Source organism: Egretta garzetta, unplaced genomic scaffold (assembly GCF_000687185.1).
Source record: "Egretta garzetta isolate BGI_Z169 unplaced genomic scaffold, ASM68718v1 scaffold54, whole genome shotgun sequence".
NCBI classification, from domain to species: domain Eukaryota; kingdom Metazoa; phylum Chordata; class Aves; order Pelecaniformes; family Ardeidae; genus Egretta; species Egretta garzetta.
The window spans coordinates 1,570,930-1,588,953 of NW_009259313.1; the positions used below are offsets into that span (position 1 = coordinate 1,570,930).

The 18,024-nt window shown below is 38.4% G+C and overlaps 1 protein-coding gene across 1 annotated transcript in view; it reads left to right on the forward strand.

Annotated features, from left to right (window-relative positions):
• Positions 1-6: 6 nt before the first annotated feature.
• The window catches only part of HEATR5B (HEAT repeat containing 5B), a 59,762-nt gene continuing 41,744 nt past the window's right edge, over positions 7-18,024 (forward strand). The window contains exons 1-15 of the mRNA XM_035892013.1: positions 7-170; positions 2,308-2,476; positions 3,005-3,216; positions 4,862-4,970; positions 5,989-6,138; positions 6,637-6,808; positions 7,185-7,342; positions 8,373-8,622; positions 10,189-10,344; positions 11,800-12,050; positions 12,493-12,604; positions 13,811-13,963; positions 14,251-14,350; positions 15,061-15,170; positions 15,965-16,128. Coding sequence (XP_035747906.1) covers positions 2,351-2,476; positions 3,005-3,216; positions 4,862-4,970; positions 5,989-6,138; positions 6,637-6,808; positions 7,185-7,342; positions 8,373-8,622; positions 10,189-10,344; positions 11,800-12,050; positions 12,493-12,604; positions 13,811-13,963; positions 14,251-14,350; positions 15,061-15,170; positions 15,965-16,128 — 2,223 coding nt within the window. The 5' untranslated portion in view covers positions 7-170; positions 2,308-2,350. The remainder of the gene's footprint in view (positions 171-2,307; positions 2,477-3,004; positions 3,217-4,861; positions 4,971-5,988; positions 6,139-6,636; positions 6,809-7,184; positions 7,343-8,372; positions 8,623-10,188; positions 10,345-11,799; positions 12,051-12,492; positions 12,605-13,810; positions 13,964-14,250; positions 14,351-15,060; positions 15,171-15,964; positions 16,129-18,024) is intronic.

Consider the following 18,024-nt stretch of genomic DNA (forward strand, 5'->3'; position numbering starts at 1 on the left):
TCTGGCGGGGGTTTCGAAGCAGGCGAGACGCGCTGGGAGAGGTGCTGCAGCTCGGTAGAGTAACCGGTACAGGCTGAAGGACCCAGGCGCAGAGTCCTCCTCGCCGGGTGCGGTTCTTCAGGTCGCTTCTCCTAAGCTTGCCCGTTTTGCAGCTTTCTCCGTCTGCTGAAGTGCGTGCTTGGTGGGGGTCTAAAGATTTAGGCTACAGAAAACCAGCTGGAGGGTAGGAAGGAACTCCAGCACTTCTGTACTTTTATAGTCTCTGTAATGCTTCAGCGAAACCTACTGGATCCGAGCTGACTTGGGTAGGCTTACGCTGTGCATCCTGGGGGAGATAACGGTGTATTTATTACTTGTAACTTGCACAGTAAGACCTAGCCCTCGCCACAATCAGTAGAACTCGCTAGGCTTTTTTTCGGCAAATTTTGGAGCAAACCTTTGGCCAACGTAGGTGAGCTTTGGATTGCCTGCCTGCATAGCTGTGTGTTAGACACTGAGTCTTCAGCTGGGCATTTGTGTAGTTGTTCTTGGAACCGATTCCTTGTGCTTCAGCAGCACAGCTGAATGTATGGATTTGGTAGCTCAGAGCTTGTGTTTCCTAAACTTAGATGAAGAGGTAAGGGAGCATGTGGAAGGTGGCTAAGGGGTTCGTGGCTCTAAAGGCCAGGGGAAAATTAAAACTTTTATCTGGGGAGGAAAAGGAGTAATGCACTGTGCAGGTGTGATGAGTGGTGCAGATCTCTGGGATGATATCCAAAGAACCATGGTGCCATCATTCCTTGTGTTTCTCTCCGTTCTCATGCAAAGGTGTTTTGAGGCGATGTGTGTTATTGACAGGCAATACCTTGTCAATTCTTTATGACTTTAAAAAAAAAACCCAAAAGCCAGAAGGTATCTTTGGAGGTGTTGGAGGAGGGCTGTATGTGCTTCAATGTATGGCTCTTCCACCTTCATTGATGTGGCACTGGAGATGTATGCAGTGAAAAATATTATAATGCAAAGTACCAAAGAGCAGGGAACAAGCTTTGTATTGCAGAAGTTGTGATGCTTTAGTTTCATCAGCGCCAAATCATTAAGGTGAATGTAGAACTGTAATACAGTTGTAGTATTAATGTCACCCTTCGCTACTGTCTGATCTGGGGACTGTTTAAAAAAAAATAAATTAATTTAAATCACTTCATTTGACTTTAAGAGTTTGTTGGGTTTGAGCACGAATGAGGAAGCAGCTGTGAGCCCTTGAGAGCAGCAGTAGAACAGTGCAGCTGTGGAAGGAGGACGTCCTACATAATACTCCTTCACTGCTTTGCTTTTTCTGTTTTGCCTGAGATCCTAGTTTCAGCATCACTGCATTCAGGTTTTGGGGTTGGATTTTTTTTTTTTTTTGCTTGTTGGGTTTCTTTTTGCTGAAGATGGTTGACTTAATTTTGTGATTTCTGGATAAATTTTGGTTTTCTATCTACTCTGCATTAAACAGCCACACTTTGTTTGAAAGTGGTTTGCTAAGGTTAAGTTGTCTGCAGAGTGTTTGCCTATGCTCATAGTGTGCTTTGGGTAGTGCTTTGTTGCTGCCCCCCATTCACTGTTGGAGCAGGATCTCCAGTGTTTCATCTGTAGTGTTTTGCCTGTTGGGGAGACGTGCAGTCATTTGCCTGCTGATTATATTCCAGGCTGTCACGCGTAAGGCTGGTTGGGTTTCACAGGGCTTATTTGTCCAGCACTTAACGCAAGGCTAGTGGGATCTGGGAAGTCGCAGGTCGCTGATGCCAAGTGCTGTCACTGTTCCTGTCTCTCACAAATTTGTAACGGGTGGAAATTCCTACTTGTGATAAGTTCATCTCCTTCTCACCTTGTCTGTTGAAGGTCTTGAGAAGGTGGCCAGGTCCATGCCCAAGCTTGGGGAGTGTGGTCAAAGGTCTGGATAAGGGACAATACTTATTCTCTTTTATGTAAGTGTAGACAGTGAGATGACTCCCTTACCTCTTTTGTGTGTGGTTTATTGTTTTTTGGTTTTTTTTTCTTTAAACAGGGACTTCAGTATATTTTTCCTGGCTAAGAGCTAGTACCCTGAAGTGGCCTGTAGGTGCTTTTCTTACAGTTAACAACTCTGTTCCCTGAAATACTAATGGATGTAGTCGGTTGTAAATATATGAGTAGTTTTTATGTGGGACTGCTTAGCTAAGACAAGTCTAAGCAGGCTGGAACCATGATACTGTAATCTATAAATATAATCTTCATATTTTCATTTGATTTTCGAAGCTTTGTACTGTTGTGCTACACTTTGTACTAATATTTACATTTTTATTTTAGAGTTGCTACACAAATTTACAACAAAACTGGAATTTAACCAGTTATGGAGCTGGCTCATAGTTTGTTACTGAACGAGGAAGCATTAGCCCAAATCACAGAAGCAAAGAGACCAGTGTTTATCTTTGAGTGGTTAAGATTTTTGGATAAGGTGCTAGTAGCTGCTAATAAGGTAATTTAATGTTTTTTTTTCCCTTCTTTCTGAACTATTTGTATTAGTTTCACGCTAGAGAAAGTTGACAGGTAATGGCCAGGTGATAACTGTATGATTTCAGATTCAGCCAGAAGAGCATCTATATTAGTTTGTAGCTTTTGAGTGTTTAATTGTAGGCAGTCAATGTGATTCTCTGTTATATAACACGTAGCTTGGTTTGAATTCTTCATTGTCGTAAATATTTGGAAGGCAAAACCTTACCTCCCAGAGTAGGGATTAAAAGATGTTCTAGGCAGGTATTACTGTATTTTTAGTAAGCATTTTAAAAAAGTAAAAATTAAATAGGGTAACAGCTAATTCTGAGCATTTAGCATGTGTCTCTGGGACTGTTGAATATATCTCAAATCGCTGCGAGACAAGCAATTTGCTGAATTACAAGTGGGAGCAGTATAAGATTTACTTCAATCTCTTGTAGGCTTTTCTGGGTGTTGGAGGCAAGACATAGGATGAAATTACTTATTTTATTTATTTTTGGTCCGTTAACAGACAGATGTCAAGGAAAAACAGAAGAAACTTGTAGAACAGCTAACAGGACTCATCAGCAGTTCCCCTGGGCCACCTACGCGAAAACTGCTAGCAAAAAATCTTGCTGCTCTCTACAGCATTGGAGACACATATACTGTTTTTCAGACGCTTGACAAGTGTAACGACATCATCAAGAGCAAAGATGATACTGCAGCCTACCTGCCCACAAAACTGTATGTTTAATATTATTAGGGAAAGCGGAATGATTTTTAAGCAAAATGGTCCTGGATATTACAGAAAAATCTGCCTGTATCTATATGCACATTGTGTTTACTTGTATTTTTCACGCTTATTTGGAGTTCACCTGTGCTTGATATAGCAAAGAGCAGGATTGAGATTGTGGAGGGCAGGACTCAAAGGTGGCACATGTGGCTATCTGAAAGTGAGATGCTTTCCTCTAGGCAAGGGACTACCTTATGTTTCTTCACATGCTTATGTCATGGAGAGGGTAACAGTTGATGATGTAATGCAATGATGAAATTCCACCAGTAGGATTATTGCTGATTGTGCTCAGGTACCCCATTTGAGATGGAACCTGCAGATCGTCAAATGAGCATAACCTATGCCCAGAGAACTGTAACCAAATGGTCAAGTTTTTTCCCCCTCCCCCCCATCAATCATTGCCTGTTTATATTGCCCTACTGTGATATACTGATGAAGTCTCTCAAACAGAGGCTGTATACGTGGGGGGGTGTGTGCGTGTACGTGTGATATAGTTTGTCTTTATTTATGGGAGCAGTCTCGCTGGTGGGAATTTGGTTAATGCCAAATGTTTTTAATACTTTCCCATACGTACTGCTTCATATGTTCACAGTGTCTAGTGAACCCCAGTTTGGTCTCGCATTTAGACATGATAGCGATGGGATTTAACAATAAAATCTGAAATAGCCACCATTTGGGCAGATACTTTTCTCCTATTTGAAGCTCTTGCAACTCTGTGAGGAACTTGTATAAATAGGAAGGATTTTGTACTATAACATGTTCTGAAACTTATGCTACCCACTCCAGTGGTAGTCCAGAATGTGGGGTTTTTTTATGATTCCAAAGTTCAGGTTTTGGTGTTTGTGTAGAAGAATTGTGTAGGGGACATGCCCATTAAGGTGTAGGCTGTAATAAGTTTGTACAAATAGCTTTGCTAGAAAGTCATTTACCCAAGATTTTCAGGTTTAAAAAAAAACCTCGTTCCTTTGTGATGAAAAAGTGCATGTTTTCAGGAGCTGCTTCTGTGACTGGAGCAACTTGTGTATATAACTGCGGTACAGTGTTACTTAAAATATTCCTAATCTCAAATAGAAGGGCAAGGAAAACGTGTATGTAACTGTTTATGGATCCAGTGATTTTTGCAGTGCCTATACATTTTCTTGTGTTATGCAATAATTTATGTATTTTAAGTTCTTAGTCTTTTTTCAAATCCCATCATTCAGCATCTACAAAAATGCGTCAGGATATATTAAAGGGTAGGGGTTATCTTGCAGGTGCTTGGAAAAGAGGCAGTTTATTGAAACACAAACCCCTAACCTTGCTGAGATTTCAGCATATGCTTGTCTTCTCCAGTATTTTGCACTCTATGTGTAATAACCCTGTAATAATACCCATTCAAATGCATTTGTGTTCTTAGAATCTAGCAACTGTTCTGTCACTTTTTTTGTTAACAAAAAAATTATTTGAATGCATAGTGTTAAAGAGCCAGTATAACTAGTGGATAATGAATAGATTTTTATTTATTGATGATCATTAAAACATACATTTCTATTCAAGAATTTGTCTTCATCTAGACAATACAGAAAAGAGTACACTGATTAATGTCTCTTTTCATAGGGCTGCTGTGGCATGTGTTGGAGCATTTTATGAAAAAATGGGCAGAATGCTGGGTAGTTCTTTTCCAGAAACAGTGAATAATCTTTTGAAGTCTCTGAAAAGTGCAGAGGTAAGTTTCAGATTATTTGATATATGTGGTCTTGATTCCATGTAAACTGAAACCTGCTCCTCCAAAGGTGTTTGCCAGAATGCCTGGATTGTTTGCCTTCTACCAAGAAAAATGCAAATCACTTACATGATTAGTATCAAGTTAAACATGTGCATGTATTCTTACTGCATTTTGTCAAAGGAATATTTTAGTACTTGCTTCATAGTGGCATCAGTAATTAAAATTGCTAAATGGTTGTATATATAATTTCTAACTACTGCGTTAGGATTTCTGCTTGTATACCCTGAACAAGCACTCAGTTGTTGAAAAATGCATAATAAATACTTAAGTTTTGCAACAAAGATGTTACTCTGCATGTGAACAGGATACATTGTGCCCTGAAAAGAAGAGTGTCGTGATATTGAGAGAATGTGTCCTGGGCTGTCAGTAGGTCTGATTTGATGCCAATATCTCTGTTGGGTTTTTATTTGGTTTTTTGTTTGTTTGTTTGTTTTTTAAATCTGTGACAAGTTGGAAGGAGTACTAATTGTGTGGATCTCATCCTGGCAGCTGCTTTCTTTGGCTGTATTGTTGTACCTGTGTAATTTTTTTTTTTTTTCTCTTTTTTGTGCCCTCCAGTTGTAGGTACCTGCCTGTGTGCAGGTATAGTGGGAAGATGTTGACTACTTAGGCTTCCTGTTCTCTTATATCAACTGTTTCTTCTTTTTTCCCAAGGCTGCAGCAGATAAATGGTGGGGCAGGACAGAAGCATCTTGTCTAGGGCCAATTTGTTGGATTGCCTGAGCTCATATTAATTTATGTGACAACTGAGGCAGTTTTAGTAAAGCTGCATGTAGTGCTTACTTGCTATCTAAAACCAGCTAGGTGTTGCTTGTATATGACTTCAGTGAACTGTATTATCAATGTTTCCAAAAATATTCTTGTGCAGAAGCAGGAAAAGGCAGAGTTATGCACCTGGTTCTTGATATAAGTACTGTGTCTTCATTTTTGCATAATTTTTTTTTTGTGTGTGTTGCAGTCTCAGGGCCGCAGTGAAATTCTGATGAGTTTACAGAAGGTCCTAAATGGACTGGGAGGAGCAGCAGCTTCTTGTCACCGTGATATTTATAAGAATGCCCGATCTCTGTTGACGGACAGATCTATGGCTGTACGATGCGCAGTGGCTAAGGTGGGTGCGTTTCTCACCAGTCCTAGAAATTCTTGTGCTGTGACTGTGAAGTACCTGCAGTTGAACTGTGACCTGTTGTTTACGATAGGAAATCTGATAATTATTTTGGCAAGGCAAATCCTTACTAGTTTGCACTGAAGGCTCAGACATTTCACTTATTTCATTTAAAGGGAGGTACTGTAATACTGTCTTCTCCACTTTGTAAACAAATATGACAGAATATATTAGCCTCAGTGGGAGAGGTTTTTGGTGACATAGTTCTTTTGTTGTGCTTTCCTCTTTTAATTTTTATTTATGTATTAATGTATTCCATGAGTCTAATGATTTTATACTTAGCTACGTTATTGGGTATATGGGACAGTGTGTGGAGGGGGAAATTAAGTCTTAAAATATTCATATTAAAATATTTGCTGAAAAAAACTGACAGTTACACTGATACTTAGATAAAGGGTAAGAATGGTCTCCATTGGTGCTCAGCAAGTTTTTTTTCCCCTACAGTGTCTGCTGGAATTACAGAATGAAGCGGTGTTTATGTGGACAGCTGAGCTAGAGAATGTTGCAACACTGTGCTTTAAAGCTCTGGAAAACTCAAACTACGGTGTGCGAGTTGCAGTGTCAAAGCTTTTGGGGACGGTCATGGCTACAGCACTGATACCAAAACAAGCAACAGGTACGAGTCCTGGATTTCATTTCCAAGTGGACAAACTCCACCTTCAGTACCATGTTACGTGAGTCTTGCACGATATATTGTTGTTCTGGTAGATGGAAGCTTGTAGGTGGATTGTTTGGTTTCGTAAACTCTAAGCTAAATAGAGTAAAGAGTGCAGAATCCCTGTGGTAGTCACACAAAGAAAGAGTGAGCAAACTATCAAAAGTCACCTGGGAAGAGTAGCTTATTTTTTAAGCATGAAAACAAGCTATTATCTGAAATGTTGGCTAGATTTATGTTTGTAAGACAATTTTGAATTGATAAGTCTGGTTTCAAGATCATCACTTGTATTGGTTGGAACTCTGGGATTAAATGATTAGTCTTCTTTTTGCAAAAGTGATGCGACAGAATGTGAAGAGAGCCACGCTTGAGGAGGTCTTGGAGCTCATGGCCACTGGATTTCTGCGAGGAGGATCTGGTTTCCTAAAGAGTGGTGGAGAGATGTTAAAAGTAGGAGGATCTGTCAATAGGGAAGTGCGAGTTGGTGTTACCCAGGTTTGTCGTAAGCTGTAATTTTTTAATTTTTTTTTTTAAAATAAAGTAATACTTAACTGTAACACTTTTAGTAGGAAAAATACTTCTGTTCTTAATTTGTTTATAAGTTAACTTACATGTCTGGTTTGACTCGCCTATTTTTGTGAGATGTATGTGCGGTGTCATTCACCTCAGCTACTTTTTTTTATTATTGATGTGCAGTGACAGTAGATTAAAATACATGCTAAGGAAGGTTTATTTGATCAGTGTGTATTAGGTGGGATTAACTTGCAGAAATATTTGAAAATTTAGTATGTTAAAGACTTCAGCTCCATATTTAAATTTTATTTCTTCCTAGAGGGGTTACACTGTTGCCCTTTTGTGTGTGCTGGATCTCTTTTCAGCTGCTGGGTGATGTGTAAAGCCCTGATTTCTTAATTTCTTCTCCATACATCTGTCTTGAGTAGGTGAAATCTGCTGAACGTGGAAGCTCCACTTATCTGATAGAGAAAGGTGGCAGCAGCATCTCTTCAAATTCAGGGATTCTCACTCTGACATGTATTTCAATATGCTGCAGTAACTTGCAAGAATCCAGATTTTTTGATCATAGGGTACTTTGTGAAATACTGTTTTTTCTCAGCCTTTTTCAGGTGAACTTGGAAAAAATGCCTAGTCTTCATTGTGAGTTTAGAATATGTTCACGTTACTGCTGTTGTTGGCATTGTGTTCTTAAATTTTTTTAGAAGAGACACATTTAGAGCAATGGACTGGGTTCTCTTGCTGTCATCCAAAGAGCATTTTGCGCTTCACAATATATGTAGCAGTGTAGGAGCTTCTCTTGGCACTGGAAACAGCTTAGCTTCAGTGACAATGACCCAGCTAATGAATTGATTCATCCTGCTTGACCTCATTAGGGTTGCTTATTGCTAAGTGGTATTACTACTGTACTGCATTATGCATGAATAGAACTGTAGTCTTTAGTCTTCAGTGACTGAATATAGTCTTTTGTTTCTGTTTTAATTGGATCTGTATGTAACTTCTGAATTTGCAGGCCTATGTTGTCTTTGTTACAACATTAGGAGGTCAGTGGCTGGAGCGCAACTTTGCTACGTTTTTGTCGCATGTACTTGATCTGGTCTCCCATCCTCGTGCAACTCAGACCCATGTGGAGGCAGTTTACTCTCGAAGATGCGTGTCCTTCATCCTAAGAGCAACTGTGGGCAGCTTACTTGGAGAGAAAGCACAGATTGCAGCTGCCAAAGATATATGTCAAGCCATTGGTAAACAAATGAAGGCAGTGGGTAAGAACCATTTTTCTTTGAGACCATTTGAAAGTTACTGTCATTATACTGGGTCAGACATTTTTCAGCTTTCTTCTACTACGAGAAGTAATTTTGTTGTTATGGTAAAAGATAATTCAGCTGCTTTCTGTTTGAAATATGGTATCCGAAATGTAAGTTCTGCTTGAAAAGTGATTGTGTAAAGCTGGCTTGTTGTCATGTGATGGCTTTTGACACTGCATTTGCTTAGAATGGAGTGGGGACAAAAGTGTCTGTTTGCAATCTGTCTAGGGATAGGTTGTATTGAAAGTCGCGCAGAGTTCTTTACTGCCAGTGCTGAAGATCCTATAGGTCAGGATCTTGTAGGTCCTTGTGTATCCCCCACTAATATCCATGCTGATATCCAATCAGATTTTACAGATGACAAATAAAGATGTAATCTGAACACTGGAATTAGAGAAGATAAATGTGGCCCCTTTGCAGAACTTTGCAAAATATGTAATCACGAAGAGGACTGACTAAACTGTGTTGTCATTTGTTTCTTATGAAATCATTTAATTTGAGCTGGGGATTGAGAAAGTAAACTGGAATTGCACAACAATGCATTTACCAAACATCTGTTTCTTCTCCTTTTCTGTTGCCATCTAATTTGAGTTTAATGTTTAACATATGGAAATGGAATTGATTTTGAAACTTTTGCATGTTCTTCTCATAACTTTTTTTTTGATAGGGTAGGTATGGAACCTTAAAAGGGTTCTGATTACACTAAGTATTACTTCCAGGAAAACAAGTCTATTGGAAATTCTGTGTCTGAGATGAAACAGTTGCAGAAATTCCTCCTCCTGCCACCTTGTTAAAGTTGCAGGAAATTCCATTACGTATCAGGATGATTGGAAGAACTGTTTCATTTTTTTGAGCATTTCTGATGAATTTGAGGATAAATTGGAAGGATTTTTAATTGGTAATGATTGCTTCTTTTCATATAAGGTGGATGGTTTTCTAAGTTTGTACTGCAGTAGACATATAAACATTAAGCTGATACTAAAGTCCCTTTTCTTCGAAGTAACGGTTGCTGCTTCTGAAATTACAGTGGGATCTAAGAACTTAATTGAATAACTTTGAGATGATTAGAGGTTGTGATTAATTATTTACTACAGGTCTCATTTTTTGCATTTTTTTCTGGTTTTAGTTTTATTCCACATATACGCATGCAAATTTGCATGGAGAACCTAGATATGTCAAGATTATATTTTTAGCTACTGCATATAGATACAATACACACATGCTTTATATATGTGTATTTGGTTTTGTTGTGTCATTCTATGAATCCTACCTCTTAGTGCGCTGCCATCCGTAGTCACTGCTGGGCATCTGTTTTTCATGGTCTTTGGATGTTTGTGTTTGGCTGATAGCTGTAAAACTATTTCTCTTCAGAATATGTTTGCTTTGTGAGATCACACTATGACTGATCTTGTGGTCTTGTTTTAATATAGGGTTGATGTCAAAACCAAACTGTCCCTTTCTATCCTCTATACGTTCAGGTGCGATTCTAATGGTAGTTAAGTAAGATACTTTTATTTTCTGCAGAAGCAGTAGTGAATGATGCTAATAGTGAAAACAAATCAGGAGCTGCTGATGTAGCTGCAAGCCAGCATGTAATGGTGTGTGCCCTCCAGGAACTGGGTAGTCTGGTTCAAAGTCTGAATGCCACTGCATCTCCTCTTATTCAAGAACCATCTATTGGTATGCAAATAAATCTAAATAGATTTATTTTTATTTATTTATCTATTTATTTTGTATTTTATTTATTTTTATTAGATGAGACATTTGAGCAATGAATATAAAAGATCACTAAATCTAGTTAAATAATAAATGAATATGTAAGAAAGAAATTGGTGAAACTGGCACTCCCAGTAGTACTCCAGGTAGCTACATTTGTCCAGCTCATTATGTATAATATCCTAACTTTAGTTCAAGTTTGACAAAGTATTAAGCAAATATTTTGATTGAAGTCTGCCTGAAGTTTGTTTTAAGTGTGAGTAAAGTTGTGATTTTTAGCACTGATTTGTTTCTGATAATGGTTTTATAGGAAATAACATTGTTTTGCTATACAAGGTCTGAAATACTTGCTCCTGGAAAGCTGTATTGCCTTCAGATACCAAATATCTGCGGGGAGGCTAGGAGTATTTTGTTGAGATGAAGCTGTGGATAGTCCCATTTTAAAAAGCTAGTTATTTGGCTTAAGTTGACTAAGATTTTGTGTGGGGTTTTCTTCTTTTTTTGTTTTAACATCTGAATCCCTGTTTATAATGTAGTGTTGCCGTTTTAAGATATCTCAGTTTGTAGATGCCTATGTTTTTTCCAATGGAAGTGCAAGCTGCTTTAGACGTTTCATTATGTAGGTTGTTGTCTTGATGCAGATGACATTCTTCTCATACTGATTTTGCTCCAACTATGGGGTGGGGAAGCCTGTGCTGGCTGCCGTGCCCCATAAGAACAGAGGGGACTATCTCAGTGTTACTTCTGCTAGCTGCTATGAAGTAAGCAGGTAGAAGTTGTTCACTAGCTACAGAGAAAGCAAAAGATAAGGCAGCAGTGGGGGCTTTGAAGTAGGAGTTTGCAAAGTTGGAGATCCGGACTAAGGAAGGTGTTGGAGGGGAGACAGATTGAACTGAAGAGCTCACAGTTGGAACGTGGGATTAGCTACGCATAGAGGTTCAGAAAGTATAGAAGGATAGTAGTGGTGCAGGGGAGACAGTGCTGTGTCAAAAGCAGAGTACAGTGGTCAGTGACATCTGTAGCATGTGCTTCTCTCCAGTGTGAAGCAAAACCAAAGGTCAGTCTTCCTGTTGCTCTGTTATTGGCAATCTGTATGAAAAATGGGCAGATAGTAGGCACTGGGTGAGATGATTTCTGTTCCCTTATAGAGGGTTACTGCCTCTTTTCAGTTGTTCAAGTAGTAGAAGTCAGTGCTATGGCTCTGACAGCTCCAGCTTTGCTGGTAAAACCTGATGTGGAACAAGATAATGCTAATAATACGTCTGTCTTTCCTTAAAGAAAAAGGCAAAATCATGAAATTCAAGTACTTTATTTCTGACTTAACTTCCATGTTGCCTGCCTAGTATTCATTCACTTGACTTGTCTATGTATATTAAAAAGCACATCATAACTTTAGACTGTAAACTCTCTTTTCTGTAGGTCTGTTGGAGACAGTAACTTCAGTTCTTCTTCATCCCAGCATGGCTGCTCGACTTGCTGCTGCATGGTGCTTGCGGTGTGTGGCTGTGGCATTGCCTTTCCAGTTGACTCCATTTTTAGATAGATGTGCAGAAAGACTCAACAATCTGAAGACCTCTCCTGAAGCTGTTAGTGGCTACAGTTTTGCAATGGCTGCTTTGTTAGGTGGTGTCCATCAGTGTCCCTTAGGTATTCCTCACGCCAAAGGAAAGGTGAGATGCGTGTTTCACCTGCGAGTGTACCAGAAGATACCTTTTTGTCTAGAAGTAATAGCTTTGCAAAATGTGTGACATGGTACAGAGTTAAAGTGTTACTGAAATTGATCCTGTACCTAGCAAGGGAGCAATGCCAGAGCATGTGTTTGTAGTATTTCAGATGCGATGTTTACCAGCTTTTTTCCCCTCTCTCTTACAAATTTGCATTCTTGTTTGGCCTATTAATGAATAATCAGTGAAGAGAATATTACTGTCTGTGTTGTCATATGTAAAACACTAATCATCTGCATGAAATGTCATCTGCATTCATTCTTTATGGAAGGTCAGTTTATGACTTGAGAACGTCTTTATTGTAGTCTGTAAGGGTGGATGTGTAGCAGTAGCTTGCAGTGGCTTAATTTGTATTTTTAAAGTCCATTGTTTTTTGTCATTGGTGCAGATGGTGGTCAGTATTGCTGAGGATCTGTTACGAACTGCTGCACAAAACAGTAGACTTTCCTTGCAGCGGACTCAAGCTGGATGGCTTTTACTTGGAGCACTTATGACTTTAGGTTTGTAAAAATGGTTGCTTTTTGTTTGATTTTAATGCTTGTCCAATATTTCTGATTATCAACTGTGGCAAATGGTTTCTACTCATGATCAGTCCAGTATGTAGCACAAGAGTATTCATACTAAGGGAAACAGAGTGTTAGTGCATTTATTTCAGCAGTGATGTTTATGTTGGGGAGAAGTGAAATATTAGTGTTTATGTAAGCTGAAGGATAGTGGAAGGTGTCGTATCTAAAAGAAAATTCTGCTCTGTTTTTAGAAACCCAGCTTTTAGTCACTCTATGGAAAGGGCAAAATTGCCCATAGTCTTCCTTTCCTTAATATGGTGGTGCAGAAGAAATGGACTGTAAATAAAAAGTAATGAGCATTCCAACAAGTTGCACGTGTGCCTGTCGATAAGCAGCAGTACTGATTAGAAGTGTTACCAGTTCAAAAGCCATACAGTTGTCTTTTAAAAAAGTCAGCCTCATGTTCTTATCTGCCATCACAGAAATACTGGAAGCCATATTTGAGACATTAAAAGTATACTCTTGAATTTTACAGCAATATTTTTTTTGTTTGTTTTGTTTGGGGTTTTTTATAGCGGGAAATATAGAGTTCTGAGGCATTCTGCAGTATTTTGATCTCTCAGCAAATACTGTTTTGTGTTTCATCTTGCTTCTTTAAATTGTCTCTCTTTTGCCAGCTTATTGTTGTGTTTTTCTAACAGTGTAGCCATATTTCCAATATATTTTTAATGCACTTGCACTGGATCTTCTGGAGCTCTTTCAGAAGTTATCTTTACACTTGACTGTTAAACTAGTTACCTAATCAGTAACTGTCAGTTATTTTTCTACTCATTTTATGAACAAGTTAGGGTAGGCTAAAGAGCTTGCCTTCAAAATAGTAATATAAAAAAAAAATCAGAGGTCAGAATAAAAAGATAGTAAAAAGGCAGTTGGCGGTGTTTATCTATTACATGACAAAGTATAGAATCGCCTATTACCTGTTTTTAGTGCTGGTATCAACAAACAGACTTACCTATACCATTGATTTGCCACACTTTCAACCTAGAAATGAGAAAGTTTTTCCTTTGGTTTTTGTTGTTCAAGCAGGGAGAGAAGGAAGAGAAATGAAATACGAGAAAAACAGCTTAAAGAGCAAATGCCTTCATGGCAGACTTTTCACACTTAGTTTTTATTCTACTGTCACTTTATTTTTTTGCATAGGTCCTTCTGTTGTTCGGTATCATCTACCTAAGATGTTGCTGCTGTGGCGAAACGTGTTTCCACGTTCTCTGAAGGAGCTGGAAGCAGAGAAGGCGAGAGGAGATTCTTTTACCTGGCAAGTAACACTGGAAGGCCGTGCTGGAGCTTTGTGCGGTAAGGATTTCAAATCTGAGATTACAAGCATGCAGTAAACCAAAACATGATACTAAGTATTATAGAGAGAATTCTCATAACTTCCTTGCTTTCTTTGAAAAGGAATAAGATGTGTCGGATTTTCATCAGTGTGACCTGGCTTTGGCGTATACTTTTATGAGCATGTCGCACAGTCTTTGAATAAACATTTTTAATTGCTGCTTTTTTGTTATTCTCTTAGGATCTGTACCTTGCTTACACTTTATATTTGTTTGTTTCAGTAACATTTTAAACTGTTTTGTTATTAGCTATGAGAAGTTTTGTTGCTCACTGTCCTGAGCTTCTTACTGAGGATGTGATCAGGAAATTGATGACACCTATAGAATGTGCCATGACAATGATGTCGCAGTAAGTAGGCAGTTTTTGCTCTTCATTCACCTTTGTCTTTTCCCAGACATGAAATACTGGAACTAATTTGTTTTAATTCATATTCTGATGTAGTATGGCTCTGTTGCTGCTTGTCCATGTTGAAAAAACTTTGATGAGCAGTGTTTATAGTAGTTAGCTTTGTAAAAGTATATTATTGCATAGCCTGTGCTGAAGGGCCTACTGTGGTAACTTCTGTTAACTGTGTTATGGATTTCCAGTTCAGTGAGCTTTTGAATTCATGGTTTGCTTATCCTTGTGCAAGAAACAAGAAAACTAAGATTATTGATATACTAGATGTTAATCAATAAACTCTCCTTTTATAAAATGTACTAATGAAAAGACTTCAAATGTTTTACAGAAGAAAAGAAAAAAAACACAGTTTCAGGTTGGCTTTTGTGGTTTGGTTTCTCCTCTCCCCCCATTAGGAGTTATTTCTGAGAGGGTACATGTGTCTGATTTACAGCAGAGTGTGGTTGTTTTGGGTTTTTTTTATTTAAAAAAAAGGTTGCTCTGTGCAATTACCTCTGAAAACGTACTGACAACTGAATAATGTTGCTCAGAGTAATTCTCTGAACACTGTTTTCTTGTCTTGGCTAGTGATACATCTTATGAAAAGAAATCTGAAAACAATCTTTTCAGTAACTGCCTTATTTCCGGTTGTCTCAAATCTTTCCCTTTTGATTCTATAGCATTCCATCGGTAATTAAAGCCCATGGAGCTCATCTCAAAGCTAGTGCAGCTATGGTCCGTTTAAGACTTTATGATATATTGGCTTTATTACCTCCAAAGACATATGAAGGTACATAAATTTTTAACAATTTTTATTAAAGTAATAATTCTACTTACTCCTTTTGATGTATTTTTGGTGCTTGCCTTTGAAGCAGATATAAGATTCAAAATAGAATACTAGGAATCTCCAAGAGTCTAGTACTGTATTCCTCATCTCCTGTATGTCATCTTGACAGTACGACTACGGAGTATGAATATTGCAAAATATTAGAGTAAAAGAGTATAAAAGTTTCAGTCCCATTTATAGGACCGAGAGGTACGGAGACCATGTTCTGAAGTACAACTTAGGTCTTTCATGTCATTGTTACTTAAAAGATAGAGAACGTTATTTCTTAGTATACTCAAAGGGCAGATGTGAGAATGAAGATCTAGTTTTGGTTTCTGGTATTTTATTTTTTTTAACCTGATTTGATCTATTAGACAGATTTATGCTATTATTACTAAATTGCCTGACACTGTCACATGATCTGATATGATCTGACAGGCTAGTTTTTGGGGTTTTTTTTGTTAATTCATTAAATATACATGATCATGTGGATGAGCAGATTTTTGCAAAATCTGGATTGTCATCCTGGAAGGGGTGGCCCAATCTGTTGTTTAGAATATTGATTTGGGAATTGGGAGGCCAGGGTTCTGTTTGAAGCCTTGCTCTCAACTCTAGTCTTGTCAGGTTTACTTCTCTGTCTGTTTGCTACCTGTAAAATCGAGGTAATGGTATGTGCTTTGACTTCTAACTTCTGATTGCTAGCTGAAACGTTTTGGATAAGAAGTAGCAATGATTCTTCTTAATGTCCATCCTTTTAGGATCATTTAACGCACTTCTTCGAGAGTTGGTAGCAGAATTTACTTTGACAGACAACTCTGCTAATACAACCACATCACTCCTAAGGTCTCTTTGTCATTATGATGATAGTGTTCTTCTTGGCTCTTGGCTGCAGGAAACAGATCATAAGTCAATTGAAGACCAGGTAATAAAAAACTGGAAGAATAATGAATTATCTGCACTATCTGTCTGTGTGATGTGTGTGGGGGGGAAGCCTTCTAAAACTGAAGCTTCAAGCCTTGTTTTCAGTCTTATTTCAGAGGTTTGTTGGATATAAGTCCTTCCATCTACAGTGTACTGTTTTGATCAAAAATTGCCTACAGCTGGTATAAATTGCATAATGCTACTGATATGGTTGTGGTTAGTGAACTAACCTACTTTCTTTAAAACACCCCCACCCCACCCCCCAATCTTCCTAATCTAGCTGTTGTTCTCTTGTATATTTTTGTGAACCAGGAGAAATGAAAGTTCCACTTAACGTGTTTTGTAATGAAACTGCTGTCAAAATAATCGGTATTGCAAGCGGTGTTAGAGCAAACCAAGATTTTTATAGGTGTAGTGTGAAATCTTACATTTCATTTGGAAGCATAGACACAATTTTGTTGCCAATATAAGGAATTTGCTGCACTTCTAAAAAAAGCGAGCCTTTGAAACATAGAAATTAAAAATTAAAAAAAAAAAAAGGAAGCAAGTATTGCTATGGGGATCTCAATAAAATTTTTCAGATCAGCTGGTAATGATGATCTAGTTTATCATTTTTCACATGGCCCTTGGAGAAGGAATGTAGCATAGGGAACAATCTGTTAATATTAAATAGTTTAGGGAACTATCTGGTAATAACCTTCTTTTTGCTTTCCTAATTTCTGATGACTTGGCCACCTCTTTTTCAAGCCTTTTACCCTCATATGTTTCAGGATTTAGTGACTTTGAGAAAAAAACGTTTGTCCATCCAGGTATATCCACCAACCTATCTCTGTCTTCATAATTCTGCTCTGATTTTTAATTTTTCAGTGAACTATATACCCTAGACAACTAACTGTTCTGAGAATTTGCTGAATTGTGCCATCATAAACTTTGCATCTCAGCTTCTTAGAAATTTATTGGCATAAGAAGAAGGGGGGATCTGAAAACACCTCTTCTGCCACAGCCCATCTAATAATGGCAAGGTTTCTCAGTGTTGATGTACCTGTTCTGGTGTGGGCTTATCCACGGCCATGGATGCTTCTGGGTGTCCTGCTCCCATGTGGACTCATCCCCAGGTCACAGTCCCTTTGATGGAGTTCCAGCCTGTCCAGTACAGCAGCACAGAAACTGCAGCGATGCCCTGGTCACCTGCCAGCCCAGGTGCATTGCCATGGCTGTTACCAAAATATTTCCAGGCACAGCAGAGTAAGGTGACAAGCAGTACAGCAAGCAGCGAAAGCAAAAAGCAGCCACTAGTGAGCACCAGAGTCTAATATATGGTAAGGCCAGTAAGCCCCATGGCAAGTGCAGGAGCCTGCCAGTTAATAGCTGAACAGCAATAACAGCTATAAATTTGACTTAGCACATTCCAATCAAACCTGTCATTCTCTTGAACTCTTCGTGCCCCATGTTGAGTGCCAAAAAGGACTGTCATGGTTTAACCCCAGCCGGCAACTAAGCACCACACGGCCACTCCTCCCCCCCCACCCGGAGTGATAGGTGAGAGAATTGGAAGAGTAAAAATGAGAAAACCCTTTTTTTTTTTTTTTTTTAACACCTCTAACCTGCAGAACATCATCACTATTGGTAGCTGAAGCCCTGAAGTGCATCACAAGATTCTCTTGTGCTCAGTCAAGTTTTATTTTTTAGAGATATGGATGTCTCAATGTTTGCTCTGTTTTCTGACCTTTTAAACAGAATACAGAGCTACTAGATTCTAATTTTGTTTCATGATTAGATAATTAACAAGTTACAAAAATAAGTTTTTCTTCAGAGAAAACAGATGATTGTTTAATTGTGTTTCCTGAAAGAATGATGGTTAGGAAGTATTTTCATGATGATAGGAATGTTAGTAATT